This window comes from Harmonia axyridis, chromosome 1 (genome assembly GCF_914767665.1).
Source record: "Harmonia axyridis chromosome 1, icHarAxyr1.1, whole genome shotgun sequence".
NCBI lineage: Eukaryota > Metazoa > Arthropoda > Insecta > Coleoptera > Coccinellidae > Harmonia > Harmonia axyridis.
In genome coordinates, this window is record NC_059501.1 from 48,566,285 (window position 1) to 48,591,872 (window position 25,588).

At 34.5% G+C, this 25,588-nt stretch overlaps 1 protein-coding gene across 4 annotated transcripts in view; it reads right to left on the reverse strand.

The window, feature by feature from the left end:
• LOC123673280 (phosphatidate phosphatase LPIN3) overlaps positions 1–25,588 on the reverse strand; it is a 340,332-nt gene that overhangs the window by 120,044 nt on the left and 194,700 nt on the right. For all 4 annotated transcript variants that reach the window (XM_045607773.1, XM_045607772.1, XM_045607763.1 and 1 more), the window contains 3 exons: positions 20,865–21,120; positions 1,315–1,427; positions 1,106–1,254 (listed from right to left, as the gene is read on the reverse strand). In XM_045607773.1, coding sequence (XP_045463729.1) covers positions 1,106–1,254; positions 1,315–1,427; positions 20,865–21,120 — 518 coding nt within the window. The remainder of the gene's footprint in view (positions 1–1,105; positions 1,255–1,314; positions 1,428–20,864; positions 21,121–25,588) is intronic.

A 25,588-nucleotide genomic window follows, 5' to 3' on the forward strand; every position in this document is an offset into this window, starting at 1 on the left:
TCAAATGAAGACTGGATAAGCGTTTTTATAGAGGGATTTATCCCAGGCCTAATGAATTCTTCAAATATGGTTGAATGCGATAAGAAAAAGGTAAAAGACCACAAAAATTTTTTTTTAGTTTTTTTTAAACGAGTTTATTCTTCAATTAGATACAACAAGGCGACATTTAGCTTGAAGCTATTCTTACGTGTAACCTCATCATACCATATCATCCATGACCTAGCCGGGATTCGAACCCGGTACCTTCAGCATCACAGCCGTCTCCCAAACCACTGTGCTACCGAAGGTCGTCTAAACCAATGATCTAATAAGTATATTACATAATAAACTATTCAGAAATATTGGAGATTTGACCCCTGGGAATTCCAAGCTATATGAATATATTCAAGAGTGGAGATGAGTTTACATCTGCTTGTTCGTTCAATAATTCTCAGAATATTCTTTTCCATGAACGAACAGATGTAAATTATTATTTTATGAACAATGGGCCACTGGGCCTCACTTCGGCTGGATAAGCGCTGCACAGAGAAGATACCCATCTTATCAAATATCTTCAGATACTTTGGAAATCCCAATCGGCAAATGTCCAATATACCTGTATAGTTTTCATATCAATTTTTGTTTTCATGTTTTTTCAGTCAACGTTCAAATTTTTATAACAGATTTAAGCAAGTCTAAAATCTTCATCAATATCAGTCGAAATGTAATGTGAAAAAGTCATTGTTGGCGAAGCAATTGTCACAAATATCGAAAAATTCGTGGAAAATACTTCGTGTTATTCTATGAATATTATTGATTAGTTGAATATATCGAAACAATAAAAACTATATATTGTGGCACAAGTTAGCTGATGAAAGTATCAAGCCTTCATTTCACTTTTATGTTGGAGTTGATTCCTGCCTTTACGTCTGTATGAGCTTAGATCATTGACCTGAACACGTTCATCAAGTTCCGTTTGCACATGTAGAACTCAGTTTGGAACAATGGAAGTGAAGAATATTATATTCTTTCATGCAAAAAATTCGAGAGATGAGAGTCCATGAACATAATGAGTACATCAGATTGACTAGGTACATCATGTGATAACGCCAAATAATCAACTTACTTTGTTATAGTTCCATCAATGTCAGAAATTACTATCTTATCATTCCATTTCCATTTATACAAAAAACATTTACAACGAGAAGTTCCTTGATAAGCTGTTGTAACACTGAAGTCAACTTCATTTATTCCATCTCGCAAATTGAGACTCATCTGGGGAAATAAATTAATTTCTTCAATATAAGTTATTACAAAATATATTTCTTCACTTACAATTTGTTTGGAACTCAATCTTAGTGTTTTCCTATATTTTTCTAAAAGCTTCTGGGAATGAATATTCGTAGCTTCATTGTCCATAGTTTTGAAACTGAGATCGATTTTTCTAGCTGTAACATAATATATATTTTTTTATTTATTTGTGTGAATTTACTAGAAATAAATAGATAAAGAGACAATAACAACATTAGTTACAGATATTGTTTGTAAATTTGGAATTTGAGCCGAAAATGGTCTGAAGCGATAAGATTAGAATCACTGATGACAACTCAATATTTCCGTGACCACAAAACCGAAGGATTCGATAGAGTCTTATTATGAAATCACCTTACCTTACCATTTTAAGCTCCGTGCAAAATATCAAATTGATTACATCAATAGTACCAAGAGGAATATTGGAAAAGAAATGCTCAAAATTTCTGTCATTACAAATCCGATCGGTTTGGTGTTCTGCATGTATACAGGGTGGCCACTTTTTTAATGGGATTGTATTGGTAACTTTTAAACCATAAGAGTTAGAAGGTCGGTCAAATGGAGAAAAAGTTGCATGCATAGAAGCATTATCAAGCAGTTCAAACAAATCGAGATTATCAGGGCCGGTTGATGAGATATCATAAGATAAGTAAATTATGTCATTTTGATTTTTTTTTTCCCACTTTATTTCAAATATTATCAAAAAATGTTACAGGAATTTTTTATTCGACAGTAAATTATCCTCAATTTGACGTAATCAGATTTCGTATCCAACGTTTCGTACTCTCTGGGCCACCCTCAACCTCAGTTTTTTCAATACGGACCTGTATATTTTATGACATTTTTCGAAATAACTTTTAACGCTGAATTCAACGATATATCATACAATGTTATTCAAAGTTGATTTTCAGGTGATTTTGACCCTCATCCAAATATAATGGTGTGTATGTAAGAAAAAACAAGTCTATGAACGATATCAATGTTCTGACCCAAATTCAATCGAACCCAGAAAAAAATCGAGAACTGTGGCCAGTGAATGTAATTTTTCGAAAACTGCTGTTAATAAAATCGTCAAAAGACGCGAATACAATGATTTTAAATTCGAATACCAAGCCTTGCAAAAATTATATCGTAATGATCTCTAAATAAAGTTCGATTCTGTAATGTGTTTCAACGGAACAAATGACAAATACAACAATAGTGTTACCTCGCGAGAAAATTGAGAATGTTTTGGAAGGTATTAAGGAGACCAAACAAGCAAATGTATTGGAAGTATGGGTTCCAGAACCGTAAAGTGCATTTTACAAAACACTTACTTCATTAATTTTCATTTACTTTCGAATAATCATTTGATTTTTCTTTCATTAAATGATACCTTCGTTTAATTATTATGAATTGAAACCACGAAGAACCAAGAAACCAGTATACTGGTTTTTTAGTTCATTTAGTTCAAGATGGGTAAGTTGATTTTCTTATCGAAATTTATTGCATATTGCATGTTGTTAATTAAACTAAATGAAGGTAATACAGATCCGACCCAAAGAAAATTCGATAAGGGTCAAAATCACCTGAAAATCTACTTTGAATGTCATTGTATGATATATCGTTGAATTCAGCGTATTGAAAAAAATGAGGTTGAGGGTGGCCTAGAGAGTACGAAACGTTGGATACGAAATCTGATTACGTCAAATTGAGGATAATTTACTGTCGGATAAAAAATTCCTGTAACATTTTTTGATGATATTTGAAATGAAGTGGGAAAAAAAGAAAAATCAAAATGACATAATTTACTTTTCTTATGATATCTCGAAACCTGGTCCTGATAATCTCGATTTGTTTGAACTGCTTGATAATGCTTTTATGCATGCAACTTTTTCTCCATTTGACCGACCTTCTAACTCTTATGGTTTAAAAGTTACCAATACAATCCCATTAATCCAAAATTTTTATTTTTCTTTAGCAATGCATATAATGGAGCTAATTTATGAGAAATATTTTTGATAAATTTGGAATAATAATTTACCAAACCTAAAAAGGCTTTTAAATTTATAACTGAACTTGGGGTTTCAACTTTAAGAATTGCATTTATTTTTTCTGGCGAAGTATGAATACCTCGGCTATCAATTATGAACCCTAAATAACAAATTTTCCTTTGAAAAAACAACACTTTTTTAATTGAATTTTTAAACCTGCTTCCAACAATTTATGGAAAATTAATCTTAATAATTCCATATGTTCTTTTTCACTTTCACTTGCTATTAAAATATCATCCAAAAAAATATATATTCCGCTAATATCAGAGATAACAGAGTTTCCATAATTCTTTGAAAAATCCCTGGACTTGAGGATATACCATACGGTAAGCGATTATATTGAAATAAACCCTTATGGGTGCTAATAGTTACCAATTTTTTTGATTCATCATCCAACTCGATTTGCGCGTAGGCCTGCGCACAATCTAATTTACTAAAATAGTCGAAATATTTCAAGGAAACTAAGAGATCTTCAATTTTTGGAATTGGATATCGGTCCAATTGTAAATATGGATTAAGGGTTATCTTAAAATCACCACAAATTTTTATACTACCGTTTTTTTTTCAATACTGGGACTATGGGTGTTGCCCAATCGCTAAATTCTACGGGTGTTAGAATACCCTGCTCCTGCAAACTATGTAATTCATATTCAACTTTATCTCTTAAAGCGTAAGGTAAAGATCGCGATTTAAGAAAAACAGGTTTACTGTCAGGTTTTAAATATAACTTTACTTTAGTCGCCCCAAATAATCCCAATTTATTATCAAACACTTCAGGAAATGCAGCTTTTAAAATATTCGATATTTTATTATTATTGTGATCTTTTAATTCTGGGTTTTCCTTCAGATTTTGTAAATTATTCAAATTCAAGATATTATCTACTGAAATACTTAAAGCTTTCAGCCAATCCCTACCCATGAGAGGAGGACCACCCCCCTGGATAACGTACAAGTTTAAATTTTCTTTAGTTTTATTCATATAATTAACATTAACTTGGATCAAACCTAGAGAATTTATTTCTGTTCCTACATATGATTTTAGATTTACTTTAGATGGTAATAATTTTATATTAAAAAAATTTTTTAGATAAAATTTTTCAGAAATTACTGAAATGGCAGATCCAGTGTCGATCTCCATTTCCACAGGTAATTTATTAATTTGAACTTTAAGCTGAATAGGTTTTACAGCGGAATCCCTTATATTAAATAATTGATGTTCAAAAGGATAATCTTCACTGGAATTATCTACTTCATTTAAATTATTATTGTCCTCATCTAAATTTACATATTTATTGAAAGTGTTCTTCTTTATTTTATTTTGACACACATAATTCACGTGACCCTTCTTTCTGCAACTATGACACTGCGCATTCTTGAAGTAACACTCAAATGACAGATGGTTGACCTTTCCGCAATGGCGGCATTTCCCTCCTTCTTGAACATTTCCTTGTTGAGCATTTCTTTCCTTCCACACAAATTTTCTTCGCAGGTCCATTTTACTATTTAATTTGTGGATCCCGGTGGCTTCCATGAGTCCCGCATTTTTCTCAGCACTTTCCATGGTTAAAGAAATTCGTAGAGCCTTTTTGTAAGTTAACGAGGGCTCCACAAAAAGCCTTTGACGAATTATTTCACTTTGTAGTCCAAATACAAGTTGGTCCCTCAAATTTGACTCCAAGCTGTCTCCAAAATTGCAATATTTGGCCAGTTTTCCTGTTTCCTTTGACGGAATTTATACCTCTCGGCTATCTCTGACGGTTTGTGTTCCAAATGGTCGGTCACAATTTGGACCACTTCGTCGAATTTCTTAGTCTCCGGTTTTTCCGGTGCACATAAATCCGTTAATAGTTCGAATGCTTCATCTCCCATCGCCGTAATAAGAATTGCCGTTTTAATGTCATCCGCCACATTGTTTACTTTAAAGTACTGATTTACACGTTTAATATACGTGCTCCAATTATTTACGTTCACTTTGAACTCTTTAATGTCCCCAATGGTCATTTTTCGGAGTTAATTTATTTATTTGTAACACTTTCTTTGAAATTCAGATTTTCCTCGTCGCCACTGTGATAATATAGGTAGCTGGGATGTATCTCAAACGAGGTTTGGATTAAAACTGATTTATTTTATCAGTAATAACAACAGATGTGAAATCAACAGATGTTCTACCTAAGAATTAAACTCACAACGTTACAATCAATAAACCAAGAAATTAGAGAACTCAGACAAACACGTGGCAAATTTAAAGGCCAACTTACACGTTTTCAAACATTTTTAAATTCCGCAGATGACATCATAGAAATAGAATTCAGATTAAAAAAGATCGAATCAAATTTTGATGAATTTGATGTCATTCAATCTCGTTTAGAAAATTTGAACCCAGAAGAGGAAAGTCAACGCGAAGAAATGGAACAGCATTTTCAACAATAGTATCACGTGCTAAGGGGATGCTTGTTAAAAACAATTCTCAAAATAGTCAAACAATCAATTCAGGTTTAGATGGTAACCCTAGCAGTCACTTTTCTGGAAACTATGAGGAGTTGATGAATTTTCACGACACTTTCTCTCATTCAGTGCATCACAATGGTAGCCTCACGGGCATACAAAAATTCTGTTATTTGAAATCTTGTCTCAAAAACGACGCACGGCGAATTATTCAAGCCTTCGAAATTTCGGACAGTAACTACTCCGTCGCATGGGATTGTATAAGTCAAACGATATCACAACAAACGAATCATAGTTAACAGTCATTTCAGAGCGATATTTGATTTACCATCTGTGACAAAAGACTCGCCTACTTCCTTCAGAAATTTGACGGATAAAGTAATGAATCATATTGGGGTGCTTAGGAATTTGAAATTGCCCACTGATTCGTGGGATACCCTCATTATTCACTTTATAACGGATAAGGAGTGGGAAACATCTTTAGATAATGATTAACTGCCCACATTTCTAGAATTGATAGAATTTCTGGGAAAAAATGTATAATCCTAGAAACACTCGTAGAAAACAGTAAAAGAAAACTGAATAACGTACAAAAATTAACGAGTCATAGGTATCAGTCACGTGGAATTAGAAATAAACCCGGAGAACATTCTTTCAGGATCACAAAACAGAAGGAAACCTAGAATCAGTGTCTATTTTGTAAGGAGCCGAATCATTTTGTATACAATTGCTCTAAATTCATTGATCTCTCCTTGTTTAATGTGAATTAAACATTGAGGAATATCCAGAAGAAATCGCATTTAAATATCAAGAATTCAAATTCCATTGAAAATTACCAGGAAGCAGTTATCGACCTCATGCATTCAATATACCATATCTAGGCCAAATAATATGCGAATTTTGCAGATTCCAGCAACTCCGGAAGGCGGCCCATGACGAAAACTGTATGTCGTCACAAATAATATAAAAGCTGTACTCATTTAATTCTCAACAACATTCTTTTGTTCAAGTTTCGACGTAAATAAATTATTCTAACTCCACCGCGAGTTTTACTGGGTTTGTAGTGGATTTACAACCCTCTACTCACCACAACTCACTCACTGCTACTTCAACGGAGTTACGAACCGTTGAAGAAAGTAGAAACATATCTTTAGAGGATAATCTCCAAAGATACATGGTCCTTCCAGCCTTCAAAGCAAAACCAGCCCAGGGATAGACACAGGTCCACAACACACACACACAATCAAATCGTTACGTCCAGCCCTACTGAGAAGAAATATCAGAATAATCATGGAAGCAGTCCTGAGCCAACAAATCCAGATCCCAGAGCAGATCAAGAGAATGCACTCCAACATGAAGAAGGATTCCAAGAAAAGGAAAACGCCAGAGTACTTGAAAAGGAAGTCCGAGGAAATAGAGGAACTATGGAACACATTCGAAGCAAACCACGATGAATTACTAGAGGGCCTACCAGAAACACACGAATACCACGTCAAGAAATTTTACGATCAAGCCGCTGCAATACACAATGATGCCATGGAACATCTGAACAAATGTCGCTTGGAAATAACAACAGAAACACCCCCGGGAAAAGCAGGCACGATACGAAACAAACTAGAACTTCAAATTGCGGAATTTCATAAGCAACTAACCAAGATTTGGACCCAGTACGAAGCCAATCAAAAACCCTACCGCTTTCAGAGAGAAGCAGTCCAGACTCAATGAAAAATCATCTCGGAGTCCTTTCAAGAAATCCAATTAAATAATATCGACATGAGCCAAGATCCTCTGTTTCAAGAAACTTATTCAACTGTACATGACGAATACGAAGAAATTATGAAGAAATTCGAAGACGATGAACAACCAGACAGAACTTCATTACAAGGACGTCCCAATCTTCCAACATTGCCTACAGTATCAATACCAATATTTTATTGGAACTACGAAGCATGGCCAGCATTCAGAGACATATTCCTGCAACTCATACACTATAATACATCAATTGGGGATGCTGAGAAAATCCAACATCTAAAATCCAACGTGCAAGGTGAAGCTGGTAAATTAATTCAACATCTTTCGAACACTGCGGCGAACTATAATAATAATAATCTTTATTCACAGACATATTGATACAAAGTGAATAATTTTAACCCATCAAAATTTTACATGGGGCGTCAAAGTAAAATACAAGTATAATATGCTTAACATCCCGAAAGATAGAGAGCAATAAGTTAAAATATAAATGTACAAAAATATAGTTTAATAAGTTGACATTTAAGTATATCACAAACATCACATTGAAGTACAAACTATTCAAAATGGCTTGACCAAAATTCATCCATAGTGTAGTATGCTTTTTCATATAGAATTTTTTTCATTTCATTTTTCAGCTTTTTTTTATTCATAATTTTGAGACATTCAGGAATTTTGTTATAGATTTGGATGGCTTCATGATTTATGCTCAGCTGAGTTGCTAACAGCCTGTGATATGGAGTTGAAAATTTCCCTGCATTTCTCGTAGTAAAATTATGGTATTCTCCATTTCGGGTCAATGTGTCTTTGTTGTTGTGAATGTATAATATACAGGTGAGTATGTATAGACAGGTAAGTGTAAGTATGCGCTCCTGCTGGAAGTAGGTTCTACAGCTTTCAGTTCTCTTTAGTCCACATATAATTCTAATTGCATTCTTTTGTTTGACAAACATCTGGTTTTTTTCAGGTCCATTACCCCAAAATAGCAGTCCATAGCTGAAAAGGCTGTGAAAATATCCAAAGTAAGCATGTTTAGCAGCTTGCTTACCTGCTACCTGTCTTGATCTTCTAATTGTGTAAGTAGCTATGGACAACTTCCTTTTAAGAACTTATGTATGCTGCCAAAACTTCAAGTTTGGTTCCAGATACAAACCCAAGAATTTCAATGTAGTGTCCTCTCTGGGTCTGGCATCGAATACAATGCTTTGAGTCTTTTCTTTATTCATTTTGAACTTGTTTGCATGGAACCACAACTCAGCTTGTTTTAGGACTCTCTGCGATATTTCCTGAAGCTCCTCCTAGATAGATGCAACTATGAGGAAAGAGGTGTCATCAACAAAAAGAACCGTGCTGTGTGAATCTACATTTGGTGGTAAGTCATTAATATAAATCTGAAACAGCAACGGCCCCAGAATTGATCCCTGAGGGACACCACTCTCAACACTCCCCCATTCTGAACATTTTCCCTGAGCAGAAACCTTCTGAAATCTATTACTCAAGTAGTTTTCAATTAGCTTGAGTACCTCTCCTCTGATTCCATATCTATATAGCTTCTCCATTAAAATTTTGTGGTTGAGGGAGTCAAATGCCTTACTTAGGTCACAGGCTTAGAATGCCTTAGAATTTTTCGCACTTGCCCATTGTCGAATTCACTGCCGTTATCTGACAAAATCTCTCTTATGCCATATCCTTCAGATTTGATTTCAGCAATTACTGTTATCAGTATTTCTACAACTTCAGATTTGTGCTTGATAAAATAAACAAAACGGTATCTGCAATAGTCATCTTTGAATAGCACATAGTAGCGATAACCAGATTTTGACTTGCTTTAGAAAGGTCCACAAACATCTGAATGTATCAGTAAACCAGGTAAGCTGGATCGTTCCCTTGTACCAAATTTGAGTACATGAGCTTTTCCATAAACACACCCCTCGCAAACGTCACTATCTAGGTTGACTTCAATGCCTAGTTCACGCTTCAATACTGTTCTCACATGTCTTTTATTCTGGTGGCCAAATCTTTCATGGTAGAGCTGTAATGCATTTTCCTTTTCAATAAAATTGATTTCAATCGAAGTTTCTGCTCTTATCGCTTTTATATCAAGTTTATATAAGCCCCCTGAGAGACTTCTCGAACCCACAATCAATTTTTCGCCAGATAATTTGAAATAGCATTCTTCAGCCTCAGAAACAAATTCACTGTCAGGGTTTTTATCTTGTGCTGATAATGTTTTATCTTGTGCTGATAATGTTGAAAACAGAATTTTTCTTATACTTGGGATATACCATACTTGAGATAGAAAAAACTCGTATTTTTCTCCATTCACCCAAGATTGTACACGAATTTTACCAAATCCAATGGCTGGTACGGAGTCCCCATTTGCTGTTTTTACTTGGTGATTTTGATCAAATGGTTTGAAGGTTTCAAACAACTCACTTTGGTTGGTGATGTGGTTTGTTGCCCCATTATCAACATACCAATTGTTATCATCATTCTCGCAAAACAAAACATCACTGGGGACTGTTAATAAAGAAACGTTTTTTGTTTTCACTCCATTGTTCTTCTTATGTTTCACAGGTTTTGGTGGCTTGCCATCTGCTTTCCATTTTGAACAATCTTTCACTTTATGTCCTTTCAGTTTGCAGTAATTGCAGATCAAGTTACTTCTTTTGGATGCACCACTATAAAAACCTCTTGTCGGCTTTCAGACTTTGTTGTTAGTGCTTTCTCATATACACATAACTGGCTTGTCAAATTGTCCACATTTTTGTCTGTATCGGACATTAAGCTCCAGCTAGACTTGAATGAGAAATAATCTGCAGGCAACGTGTCTAATATTTTACAAATGAGAGGAATTTCAGGTAACTCACAATTACATATCCTTCCATTTGTAATTTTATCTTTGGAAATTTCTTTTTGTAAACTGTTTCACAAATTCTTCAGCTTCGAAGTATGCATTGCGATATCATCATCTGCTTGTTTTACGTAACTGAAAAATTGCATACAAACATCATATGTCTTTTTCTCGACATTTCCATCCATAAGTCTGTGCAATTCCACACATCAGCTTGATTGAATTCCATAAGATTTTTGTCATACTTGGATTTGTCTTCTTGCGTTTCATTTTCTTCCAAGGGTTTAGGAGCTTGAAGTTTGCCCTCTAAAACTTCCAATCCTCCTTTCACTGACCTCAGTAAAATACCAAACTTGTACTTCCAAGTCGACCAATTTTCTTTTCCCTCTAGTAAGCCTATCTGTACTTAGCTGGCATTCATTATTTACTCCACCAAAATACTTTTTACTTCTTATTGAAGGAGAAAACCTCTCTGCGACAAATAACTTTTTTGGAACTTTTTTATTATTTTATTTTTCCAGATGTAGACTTCTGTTTTATAATCTACAAACCGCGCTCTGCTACTATGTTGAAGTATAATAAACAGATCTTTTCTAGATTAAAACCTCGATTAAAACAATAAAAATAGGAACTCGTTTTTGCGACAGATTTTTTCAATCAATATAGAAGAGACCATCCTGAAAAACGAACGCTATAAGATGTACTGGGATCGTACAGTTTTGACTGATAAAACAGTCCCTAACAATAGACCAGATATATTACTAGTCGATAAACATCAAAAGGCAGCATTACTCGTTGACGTAGCAATACCAAATGACAACAACCTGCGTCAAAAGGAGCTCGAAAAAATTTCAAAATATAGGGACCTCGAATTTCAGATAAAGCGTCAGTGGGGAATGATATCAACGAAAACTATTGCAATTATCATCTCAACAACTGGAATAGTACCCAAAAATCTCAAGAGGAATATCAAGCAACTGGAACTTAGTGAGTATATATGTAATATAATGCAAAAAGTTGTTCTTTTAGGTACTGCAAGGACGGTGAGAAAATTCCTAGGAAGCGAAGGACAGGTCCAAGGATCACGTGTAAGAGGACCAGAAGTTCAACGAGATCCAGGGAGACCACAAGGACCGGACACGTCCGAGCTCTACCCTTATGATATTTTAAATATCTGGGATTGAGTGAATGTTCCTCTTAGCGAGGAGTGAGAAGCCGACGGCGCGGCGAGGAGAAATCCTACGCGTATAGGCAAAAGTCAAGGACTTTATTGAATAGAAATTTGAATACACTTGTTTTAACATTTATAGAGGGCGAGGTTCAGTTCGTTCGGAGTATTTCATACCCCATTTCATACTCGTACGCCTGAACATAATGGTGTAGCGGAGAGGTCTCACTCGACGATCCAAAAGAAGGTTCGTATATACATGTTTGATTCCAGACTACCTAAGAGTATGTGGGAGATTGCTGTTGATGCATCTATAGATGCATCAGAACACAAAAGTCTATCGGATATCAAACACCATTGACAAAGTTTGCACCAAATGCAAAATGCCACTTTGATCAGAGATTTGGATGTATTTGTATGTATTATTATGTATTTTAATGTTTGCATACATTAAGATTCCAAAACCCAGCTTGAAATTTTGAGAATGTGCCCTGAAAGCTGTCCTAGTGGGTGATACTGCTACAGGATACTCGACGTGGCATTCAAGCTCGAGGAAGTCCTTTGAATCTCAACATGTGAGATTTAATAATAATAATAATAATAAAGGACTTTATTGAATAGAAATTTAAATATAATTGTTCCAACATCCATAGAGGGCGAGGTTCAGTTCGTTCGGAGTATTTCATACCCCGAACGTCTGTTCAACTAACCCTACGAGAAACTTGTCTACAAAGATGTTTATAGAAATAAACAACTTGATGACACTAGAGAAAAATGAGAGACCCAGGAAAATAAAATTGACTGGGATTGGATGAAAAACTCCAAAGAGCCAAAATAAGGAAACTGCCAATAAAGAGGCAAGTACCCTGCTACACTTAGAGAAAACTGTAGAGGACGTAAGCTATGCAAGGTTTCTTAATTACTCAGAGAATAATATTTTAGAGAATGGAGTGAACGACCTCGGTCGATTGTCCTTGGATAACTAGTTATCAATGAAGATCAGCTATTAATATTATTATTTAAGGGAAATATGAGAAAACCGATAAATAAGAAGATATGAGGCTTTGTCTTATTCCTTCATTAAATAGAAAACCCATCGAGGAAGCTATAAATTCTAGAAAAGGCCACTTATGGAAGAGAGCTATAAAAGAAGAAATTGATTACATGATACAAATTGAGGTTTGGATATTGGTAGATACAGAGAATCTTCAAATATCTGTAAAACCGGCCAATATTTATAGACTCGAAATGGGTGCTTAAGAGAAAATTAGAAGAAAATGGTCTTATACGATACAAGGTAAGATAAGTCATACGAGGCTTTTAGGTCAAAAATATTTATGACCTTGAAGAGACATATGGACCAGTATTTAGACTTCCTGTAATTAGAGCTACAGTTGCAATAATTAATGAGTATGATTTACATGCTTGTGGATCAGATGTAAAAACCTGATTTTTTAAATGGCAATATAGAGGAGATCTATATGGAGATACTGGATGGAGTAGACATTGACAATGAGATCAAACGATCTTATGTTTTTAAACTCCGGAAAGCCCTCTATGAACAGAAGGTAAATCCGAAGAGATGGAATAAGAGATTCACTGAAGAGATCAAGAAACTTGGTTTAGAGAATGCTTTGCATGAACCTTGTTCATATACTTGGAGGAGAAATGGTATAAATATAGAGAGAAACCAAGAAGAGAGGTATATAAATCGATAAATCAAATTATACCATTAATATGTTAGAGAGATTAAATATGAATGACAGCAATGCCCAAAATACCCCTATGGTAACCATATAGGTTGAAAATAGGATTAAGAGAAATCAATCAGAGAATCTACAAGATGACTCAGATAAACTAGAGATGAAAAGAGTTCCTTATAGAGAAGCGATTGGTAGCTTAATGTATCCATCAAATGGTAGACATTACGTTTGCTGTTCAGCCCATCGAAGCTAATTGGAAAGGTGTAAAGAGAATCTTCAGGTATTTGAAAGATATTGTGAATTTAAGCCTTAAATTCACTGCTCAAATTGAAGACTTAGAGGCATTTATCGATGCAACCTTTAGAGACCATACAGACTCTTCATCAACTGAAGGGTATGTTATTAGATTGTTTGAAGATGTAATAGCTTGGAGAAGCCTTAATCAAACCAATGTCACATTGTCCACTTGTCGAGCCGAATACCTAGCCATGAGTAATGCCTGTCAAGAATTAATATCTCTTGACAAGGCACTTAGATTTGTGATAGGAAAACCGATGTTTCCTGTAACAGTCTGGTGTGACAACAAATCCGCTGGAGACTGCACCAAGAGAGATGGTGATCACAAACTAAAGTTATTCTATGATCGTTTAGAGTACGACCTACTAGATGGAGAGAAATCTGGACTTAGACGACATATGGTTGAAACACATGGTGATTTCAAACAATGTGTTGAGTATAAGAGAACGACAGTGAGATGGACTCCAACCAAAGAGAATGTGTCAGACATAATGACAAAACATCTACCATCAGCCGGTCATATGAGATTAACTCAAAAACTTATGATTTAATAATCTTAGAATACAAACTCATTGAATGTTTGTTTTTCAGATTATTCTTAGAGACTAGAGTACAAACTAATTGAGTTCCGTTTATAGATTAGAGTTAGAGTGGATAATGCTAGTTGTAGTTCGATGAAGGGAGGGAGTGTTAGAATATTACTTCATCCGAACAAATAACGAGAGAGACAACAAACATTACATCCTACCCTACACTCGTAGTATTACTTCATATCGTCATCGTAGCGCTGCGAGCGTAAAGTGAGGGACGGGACCATCGAGGTTATCGAGCGAAGAACAAGAACCGATCTTCAATGATCTAGAGAGTATGACAGTGGGTAAAAACTCATGGGTTAGGTCTATTCGACATTGAGCTTGCTCGGAGAGAGACATTCTAGAGAGTTTAAATAAACGATTAAAACATTATCTGTGTATCAGTGAATCCTTTGCTAAACCTATAAATCCAACAAATAATAATAATAAATTGCCTTCATTAAAGAAAAGAAAAATACATATCAAGAGGCGAAGTTTAGCATAGCCATTTTTACTCAACCTCGTTGAAAAAAAAAGAAAATAAACATTTGTAATAACAAAAAAATACAATTCTTGAGAATAATTCGATAACTTGAAAATTAAATTATATTAGGTTGAAAACATCAGGAAAAAATATATTCATATTACATATTATGCAAACTGATCCACAATGTAATTGCAAGAGCAATTTTTTTGAATTTCGTTTTAAGAAACTCTCTGAGCGTGTCTTGTAACTAGAAGGAACCGAGTTATAAACAGTGACTGTGTTGTAAGTGAAACCTCAACCCGAAACGGAAAGACGGAATCTTGGCAAATCCAGAGTATGGGAATGGCGTAAACAACGTTCATGCAAACCTCCCCTATTCATGAGTCTCTCCTTAAGGTAGGGTGAAGCAGAGGTCGTAAGCACACGATAAACCAGCGAACTCAAATGGTATCTATACAAGTTACCCACCCTGAGCCAACCAAGTTCATTTATTTTGGCTGATACTCGATCATATTTACGGAGGCCGAAAACAAATCTGCAGTAGTAATTTTGGATCAGCTGAAGACGATTTTCTGTTGTTTATATTAAAAAAATCGATCGTGTCAAATGCCTTCGAGTAATCGAGCAGTATAACCGAAGTATCAAATCAATTTTTTAATCAATTTAGCCTGGAGCTCTAACCAACTGAGCTAACTAGCCTTATACTGAGAGAAGATGATATCATCTGTAAGTTTTAAGAGAGCAGTAATAGGACTGAAACCCTTACGGAAACCCGACTGACTACTAGGAATTATTTTCCCCTCAACAACATATTCATATACCTGCCTTGCCACAACTTTTTCGAGTACCTTTGACATAACGGGTAAGATGTCAGAGTTTTTAGCATTATATAGAAGATAGACTGCTTTTTCTCTTCTAACAGTGACAGTATTGCCCAATTCCTTATAGGATATAAAATCGGAAATAAATTTGGTACGTTAATACTTTGATAGGGCCGAGTTACGCAGTCTCATCATACATCGCAAGTTATACGTCAACCAGAGAGCTCGGGGCTTCGTGGCCCTTCTTTCTATGAAGGGAGCATGAACATTAATTAATGAGAAGCAAGATCAGTAAGAAGAAGAACCTTCTGATCTTTGCACTATATGTAAAGTATGTCCTGGAAATGAGCCTCAAACAGGTCATCATGAAACAAGTCATAATCAAAATTAACAAAGTCCCCGTAAACAATAAGCTTAGGTGGTTGTTTCATATAAGATAACTCAAGTTCACAGTAAACACCACGATGGTCAGATATATCATGATAAATGACACCGGCTGACAAAACGAATTTTTTCTTATTTGTAAAAATAACATCAAGAAGGGTTTGAGTATTCACCGTAATCCTCGTTGGTTCAGTTATCAGTTGATTAAAATCATAAGAACGAAAATATAAATTTAACAGATTATCAACTAGTTGATTTTCATTTAAATCACCAGTAATAATTATATGATCATATTTTGTGACCAGAAATGAGAGGACTTCATCCAAGTAACCAACAAAAATTTTTACGTTACATAAAGCTGTTCTATAAACAACCCCAACCAGAATATTAGAGGCACCCGGTTTTAATTGAAGCCACAACTGCTCAATTCCATTCACTTGATGAAAGTCTTCCAAAAGCACAGTACTTCTTAAAACATTGCTCATATACATTGCAACGCCACCCCCTCTCCCACCGCGATCACGCAATACCTCCTAGAAAACAAGGCCATTATATTAGGGCCAAAGATCCCCTAATCCTTGATTAGGGCTAGGGTCTAGGGACGCTTCCTTTATCCCAGTCGACACAAGTGAACTGTGATATTCACTTGTTTTGTTAATTTTTCAACACTTGTTAGCAAGCCTATTCAACCTTTTGTGAAATTTGTGTGAATAATTAGTGTTCAGTGATATTGGACAGTACTTTTAAGTACTACCTGTGTTGAGAAAATGCCTTATATGTGTTGTGTTCCTGGGTGCAGGGGAAATTACAAAAATGGACCGAAAGTGCACGCTTTAAGTTCCCTACGGATACATACTTGCTTGAAAAGTGGTTAGCGGCCATTCCTAGGCAAAATTTAAAACCCACTATACATACCAAAGTATGTGAGAAGCATTTCGCAGAGGAGAATTTAATTAAATCCACTTCAGCGACGGATTCAAGAAGTGGTCATACAATAACGGTAACTCTGAAAATCCCTAGACTCAAACCAGATGCTGTTCCAACTTTGTTTCCTAATTGTCTTAAATATCTATCGAAAAATATCAAGTTTAGAAAAACTCGTGATGAAAAATTAGAAAAAACCGAACTAAAGTATTTGGAAAAGGCTATAGCGGAAAGTAGAGTAGAATTTGAAAATTATCGAAAGTTGAATTCATATGTAGATTTTGAAACTTTTCTGAATGTTTTAAATAATTTTAAGCTGCCTAAGCTGTGGAACAAAATTGTTGACGAAGAAAAAGTTTTAATATTCAAACTCAAGTATTCACCAGGGCCTATAATTACATATTGTGTTGTAGTTAAATCAAATTTGCAGGTAGAATAGTTATTTATAATACAAGTGCAGAAGGCATTGATATTCTTCCACGAGTTCAAAATTCAAAAACGAGCCACGAAGTGGCGAGTTTTGGAATGAACGAGTGGTAGAATGAGCCTTCTGTACGAGTATTATACATTATTTTCTCTAATTCATTGCATTTTCATTGAAATTAATGAAATATTTCCATAAATATAATTTAGTGATTTTTGCATTGAAAAATGTTGGTTGGCGGAACTGATTTCTTTAAGGCAAATTGATGAATTGACAGATAAAGCCGTGGCGGAAAGTTCCGAGTACCAACATAGAATAATAAAACATAACCATGAAAACTGTGCGTTTCTGATATATTCTCGCACGATTCTGTTCTACAAGATGTGGAAGAATGAACGGAATCACCACAGAATTAGAGAAACATTTTTATTTGGTGAGGAAATAAAATAATACATTCAATCCGAATCTTATTGAAGAAGAGAGCGACATAGATAATATTAAGGAAGACATGCCTGTGATTACTTATTTAGCAGGTTATTGTTGTTATATTGTTCTGAGGAAAATTCAGTGTGAAAGATGTAAGCGGATATTGATTTTAGATGATGAACTTAGTGTTGAAGATAATTACTGTCTCATTACAAATTTAAGTCGAGGACGATTGCTTTATCCTCAAGATTCTGTTATACAAATAGTTTTATATTCATATTTAATTTTCAATGAAATAATTCAAGAATTCGAAGAGACATTCCTTAGTATTCATAATAAGCGAACATGTCTCATTCAATTTATTTCGAAATATATTATTCAGAATGAAATGTTGCCAGAAATTCATTGCGAAATTCATTCCGGTGAATCAATAGCTAATATAGTGATAACATGCACTACAAATACTCTTTTGAAGAACTACTGCGGAAAAACTAATGATCGCCTAGTTAAAACATTCAATAAAAGAAAAGCGAAGACATTTGATACTCAATAATCACTTGTGATAATAGTTCTCCCAGTGAACATTCACAAAGATATTGAGTCAATTTTTCTCCAAGAAAAATTCAGTACGTGATTTTGTATATATAATCTTGATATAATGCTTAGAATTTCAGCTCATCTAGTGATTACCCCTACTGGCAAGGACTTTTCGAATCATTTTTGTGGATAGTGTCATTTTCATCTAAGTTCATCATTTGAATATAATTCAAATGAATCATTTGTTTCCCAATTATATCATTATTATCCCTTAGGGAAGATATCAATATTATCGAATTTTCGTTATTTCAATACTTTCGAATTCCACTTTCGAGATATTTCAATGTTTTCATACATATACATATACATAGGTATCATATTGATTATCCAGTTTTATTGATAATAAATTGGTTTTTTATTTCAAACTTGGTTTTTTCCATAATAAAAACGAATGGGATGCGATGAAAGGCTCAGTTGACGACTGGCATCCTCTTTAAACAAAAAGCCTTCCAAATATTATTCATATAATTGTGAAACGAGTCACAAGCCGAACGCTCACAGTTCAGTCGACTATGCCCTGGGTATGCTTACGTCACAAGAGAGCACCCAGGCCTTGTAGTCTAGGAGGTATTGGATCACGTCGGTATAATTTATAATCAGGAACACACAAACAGTGCTCACTTACCCTCTCGTCGAGCCAAGTCTCAGTCACACCAACAACGTCCAAAGAATTTTGTTGAACAGTCCCAGAAAGAATCGAATTCAGGAAATAATGAACATACATTGAAATGACCTATTTTGACCTTTTTATTCATTATAATTAGTTTTGAGTTTAGTAGCTTCAATTTGATTTTAAAAATAACTACAATTAGAACTGTTTGCTATATGATTAATATCCACCTTAACTTTGGATCATTCATTGATCTGAATACAATTACAGCATGAACAGTGCACATTTTACTATCATGGTTATCCAAACACGCCTCCAGAGAACTTATACAATCTTTTCTGTAATGACCTATTTTGCAGCACTTAAAACATTTTACTATACTGAAGTGTTCCTTTACGAAACATTTAGACCACCCTACATATAAGAAACCTTTTTCATTATAAATCTGAAAATTGCAGGGATGACTTCAATAACAACATTTAAAGCAGATTTATATTTTATAGAGGTGATTAATTTTATTACATTCGCAATTGGATCTATACCATTTAAAGCGACTAATTCGTTTAGGAAATCGTCCTTATATATCCTTATATATTAAGAAAAGACTCGTTTCCAACACCATAAATTATAATACGAGGATTACGCTTCTTAGGTTCAGATACAGTAAATTTTCCCATAAAATCACGATTAAGATTTAAGATTTTGGAACATTCTTCAAATTATCACGAGATTCAATTTATTAAAATACCTCCTTTAATTAATTTAGTTCCTATTACATTAGCATTAACGTCGGAAAGAATAACTTTTGATTTAATTTCACTTTCTACTTGCTGATTAGAAATGTTTACGTTTGCAGTCTTCACTAGTAGCACAGATGAATCCTTTGTTTTTGTTTTGGTCACATCAGAGTAACTTTTTGTTGGTGTAATCTTATCATCATTCATGTGGGCTGACTCACGGAAAGAAATATTTGACTTCAATAATTTACTAGAAAACTCTAATTCGCTCACATATTTCATAAGTAATTCCCTTTCATGGGTTAAACACTCATTTTTTTTACGTAACTGCACAAAATTATTTTGATCGTCAACACGTCCCACATCTTTCTGACAATTACGACAGTAAAACTTTGTCAAACGCGACACAGCTATCAAACATTTATTATGTACAATGACATTACACTCACTATTAGAGCACTTTATTTTATTCGATGATGTGAATTTACTCTAAAATATACATTTATTTTCAACAGATTTGTTAGAGCCATCGGACTCCGAACCAGCCGCTATGACAGACAGATGAATCATATCGATTTATCATGGTGGTAATATTTTCAATAACCATCGCCATTTATTATTTTCTTGTTATAGATGTATTTGGAAATATTTCTATCATATAATTATTCGTAAATGATCCAAATGGTTCTCTTGAGATAACACTAACTTTTGTACGTATTCTAAAAAGAGTTGGTCGTTATTTTATAATAATATCCTAACAGCTCCCTTACCAGGCATATGTCTTGTATGAAGCAGAAAAAAGTTTGTCTTATAGTAGCTGCGTGAGATTATCAATATTTATGTATAATGTGTGTATAGCATTCTTACAGAAGCCTATACCAACTATAAAGCTGTATAAACCTGGGCCTATTTGCTTCGGAAATATCGTATAAAATAAACTGTAAGACACTATATCATATTTTATGAACGAATCTGTTTTATTACATTTTGTATTTTGCGTATTAACGAAAATAACCCATAAGGGACATGAACCTAGGTTCAGATCCAAGTTTGGATTTATTTCCGTTTGAGAGTAACCATCTTTAAGGACGGACAGAATCAAATTTGATTGTTTCGTCATCAGTGATTCCAACGTTATCACGAGACCAGTCCTGGCTCAAAATTCGAAAATAACAGACATTGAGAGGGAATGATTTAGCGATCTGTTCAGGGATCGAGCTATTTCAACCACGATATCCCCTCCTTTTTGACAGTTCTAAGCTCTCAGTTATAACGAAAATATTAATTTAGCGTTTTTTAAGCATAAGGCATTTTGATAATACCTGACTAAAACAACTCACAATCTTCTGGTGTTTCTATTTCCTCAACTCCCCATTCAGTATGATTCACTTTATTTTCTTGTGGTAATGTTTGATCCTCATCTTTGGATTGATTTTTCAATTCATTGCTCTCGACCATCGGTGTGGTTTCCCGAGAAGATCTGCTTCGTCTCCAACTCCACCAATAATATCTTTCTTCCTGTTTATCATGAGTTTTGCTGAGAATAGATTTACTGGAAGTCGGCATGTGAAGGCTGCACAACTGATCAATTGACGACTGTAAAAACCAAAATGATTCAGATGTAAGTTCTAATAAATATAACTTCTTCATCATATATTCTCTTCGAAAGGAGCCAGAGTTAATAATGCTCGACTTCGCTGAGGTTGCAATAAAGATCTTTATCATTGTTATTATTGTTGTTATATGAAAATATCAACAGATATATTACTAAAAGGAGAACATTATTACAAGAAAATTAAAAAAAATCAGAAAGCAGATCCAAAATATGGAAAATAATAAACGATTTACTTTCTTGATGATTTTTCAGAAAAAATTTTACGTTTCATGTTCAATCACGAGATATCTAAATCTTGTTTATGTGAGGAAATCAAATTTTTCGAATTTTATCCAATTTAAACAGAACTTTGAGTTATACCCTGTATTAGAGCTGAATTTATGCTATTTTAGAAATTCAAACAACGATTTCGAATTCGAAATCCAAAGTGATATTTTCAACATAACACTTCAAATGACAAAACATGTGACATGACGGCGAGGAACAACGTCTTTACCGAGAACAAAAGTGTTCAAAATGTAACCGAAAATTAGTGAAAGGCTTAAAATGTGCCAACGCAACAGGAAAACGCTGATGTGGGTGATTTCAAGTGTGAACAATGTGATTTGCCGGAATTAGACTTCTTTGATGCCATGGGAGATACCACTAGCATAGTATAAGGAATGAATAGTAAGCCAACCGCCGTTTAACGGCAAAAAACTCTTGAGCGGGGGTCGCTACTGTAGTTGGATCTTTCGCACTACAGATTGCGTATATTGAACACTATTGACTACCCAAAGTGGAGAAGTACCCCAATAGCAGATGGCGCTGAATCATCATAATAGATGGCGCAGAAATAATACGAGATTCATTCAGTGACGAGGTTGAAAAGTGGTCGCATAACATTACCAACAATTTTTATGTTATTATTAAGTTACCACTTGAAGAAATGTTTTTGGTATGAAACTATAATTATTGAAGATATGATATACAAGACATTCGTATTTATTGATCAAAACATTTTTTAGGGTTAGGTATCCTTGATGAAGATCCTATCTTTATATAACGTATTGCAAGTTACCAAATTCAGTGATCAATTAGATTCAAAATGAAGCAGTCGTAGATAAATTCATTTATAGCATTCCTAATTCGTCCCAGATATTCTGGGCTTAATGTGTCGACAATTTTAACAAAGTTCAGGTTTAAACGTATCTGCAATCTGAAATTTCCAGAAATCTGTTTGAAGATATTAGAGGGAGGATCACCTATTTACGTCTGCGTGATCATTCAACAAAATCTGTCTAGATTTGTAATTGTTTATCTCACGGGATTCAAATTGTGTTCAGCAGGTGTTCCTTTTCAATAAGTAAAATCTTGAAAATAGAGTTAATATTATTCACAAATTCTGCTAAATGATCTGCATATGTCGAAAAGTTTGACTCCTTTGATGTTACTGGATTTTTTCTTGAAGTTCTTTCAGTTTGCACAATATAAACAACCATTGGGCAATCATTACAAATTAACCTACCCAATCCATATTTCATATCTTTTTATTATTGATATGTATTTTTTGGTTTTTTCACTCACAGAAGGGTAATCCAATCTGATCGCTATATTTTCTTATTTCCATACTGTTATCAATTAACCCATTGTCAAATGCAATTTGTGTTATTGAATTGAGTTCTTTGTGGAAATTCTGTTAAATCATAGGTACATTTAACAATACAGAGAGGGCCATTGAAAACGAAACAGCGGCTCTGTAAGTCGGCAGACCCGAGTTATATAAAAACGCTCGGACACGTCAACAACATTTTCGAGGGGGACATCGTTCGCAATGAAATTCACCCGAAATACATTACATCCCTCGGAGCTGTGACCGCCACCCCTAAATTTTTAAATGGCATCATATGGCAAGTGATACCTCATTTGAAAGGTAGTTTCCTTCTTAATATAGAACAACAAAACAAAATTAATTCTATCGATTCGTTTTCGAGATATAGGAACTTGAAGTTGGGAAATAACTTTTTATTCACTCAATCAATAAAAATAAGATCTAACATTGCAACTGTTTAAAGATAATTATCATTGTCAAGAAATTAAATGATCTAACTGTTTACCAACAAAAAGCATGCAAGTCCGTTTCAAATTTTTATTTCATCCTCGATTACTTGATCGAAAAAATGTTAAGGTTTCGTGAGAATCGATAAAAAGACCTTTTATCGAATTCGACTCAAATGCATGTACAACAAAAACATGTGAGATAATTTTTTTCGCAAAATCGCAAGTGTGGACGTCAGTGTCAAACAGATTGTTGATTGACCGACATTGGAGTGAATTACTTGATTAAAGCTGCTGAATTCTTTCCTCAATAATGGTGTATACGATCGCGGAAAGAGTTGATATAATAACATTTTTTTTAAAAAATGATGAGTGTGGTAACCGTACAGCTAATTTGTTCAATGAAACGCATCCAGATAAACTTGTTGCTAGAAAATACGTTCTAGAATTTGTGCAAAAATTTCGTCAAACTGGATCAGTAGCCAACAAGAAACGAGACCCAGAACGTGAATTTCCGGTGAGAAATGAACCTGTTGAAGTTGCACTTTTAGGACAAGTTCATGCAGACCCAACATTGAGCACAAGGAAATTGGCTAGTGTTACCAATATCAGTAGAACCAGTATCCGCCGAATCCTGAAACATCATAAATTCTACCCCTACAAAATACATTTGGTACACCAATTGAATGAAGATGATTTTGATAGGCGACAGGAATTTTGTGAAATTATGACTAGGAAAATAGATGCTGATGAGAATTTCCTTTTCAACATCTGCTTTTCTGATGAGTCTACATTCTTTTTGAATTCGACTGTGAATCGTCATAATTGTCGTTATTGGTCAGATGCTAATACACATGTTTCCACGAAGTCCATACTCAAACTCCCCAAAAACTCAATGTCTGGGCCGGTATTTTTGGGGACCGTATAATTGGACCAGTATTTCTCGACGGTAATCTGACAGGAGAAACTTATTTGGAATTATTGAATGAATTTGTTTATCCACAATTAGTAGACATCATTGAAAACGACGATCGTTACCATGAAGACCACTTGAAATTTCAACAAGACGGGGCACCTCCACATTATGCACAGCCTGTCAGGGAGTTTTTAGATTGAATGTTTCCTGGAAGTTGGATTGGAAGAAGAGGCGCTATAGAGTGGCCAGCCAGATCTCCAGATTTAACCCCACTCGACTTTTTCCTGTGGGGTCACTTGAAAAACAAAGTCTATGCAACCGAACCAGAATCTCTGGAAGATTTACGACGTAAAATTATTGAGGAATGCCGTCGAATAACGCCGGAAATGCTACAAAATGTGAGGTCTCATTTTGAACAGAACTTGTACTATTGTATGGAAATGGGTGGTAGACAGTTTGAACATTTAATTCATTGACAATGATAAATAAATGAACAGTTGCAATGTTAGATCTTATTTTTATTGATTGAGAGAATAAAAAGTTATTTCCCAACTTCAAGTTCCTATATCTCGAAAACGAATCGATAAAATTAATTTATTTTTGTTGTTTGATATTGAGAAGGAAACTACCTTTCAAATGAGGTATCACTTGCCATATGGTGCCATTTAAAAATTTAGGGGTGGCGGTCACAGCTCCGCGGGATGGAATGTATTTCGGGTGAATTTCATCGCGAACGATGTCCCCCTCGAAAATGTTGTTGACGTGTCCGAGCGTTTTTATATAACTCGGTTCTGCCGACCTACAGAGCCGCTGTTTCGTTTTCAATGGCCCACTCTGTATATGTAGCATACAATTGTCCGTCGACATGTTTTGGATGTTCAGACGATTGTAATATCGGTATATGTAGGTTTGTGATATTATTTCGTCAAGAAAAATGTATACTCACTTCTTCCTGTTCTTCAGCAGTGAATTCATTTTTTGAGTATACTTCATCCAAAAAATTAAAAAACATCATAACTTTCTGTCAGTAGGTACCTTCAAAGCAACAAATAATGTCATCCACATACTTGTATCAATAAATACAATTTTTATTTGAAGAGTGTTAATGAATTCTACGTTCTGAATAATCCATGAATATTTCAGCTTAAAGCGAACTGAAAATAATTCTATTCTAGACAAACTCCAAGACAATCCAAAATATCACCTTTTTTATCTTATAAATTTTATTATGCTTTCGATAGGGGGATAATAAAAAAAATTTCACGTCAAACGAAATGAATTTTCAATTTTTAGGTAGCATGAAATGTTTTATTTCATCTATTGAGTGTGTACTGTTTTTGATTGAGAATTGCATCGAAAATTAGCTACGGTTTGGATGATCGGTATTAATTTTCTCGACAATTTGGAACAAGGATCGGTAATGAATGATACTGCTGGTCTAATTGGATGATTTTCTTGATGCAGTTTTATTGATGAACATTGTTTCGCGGTTTGAG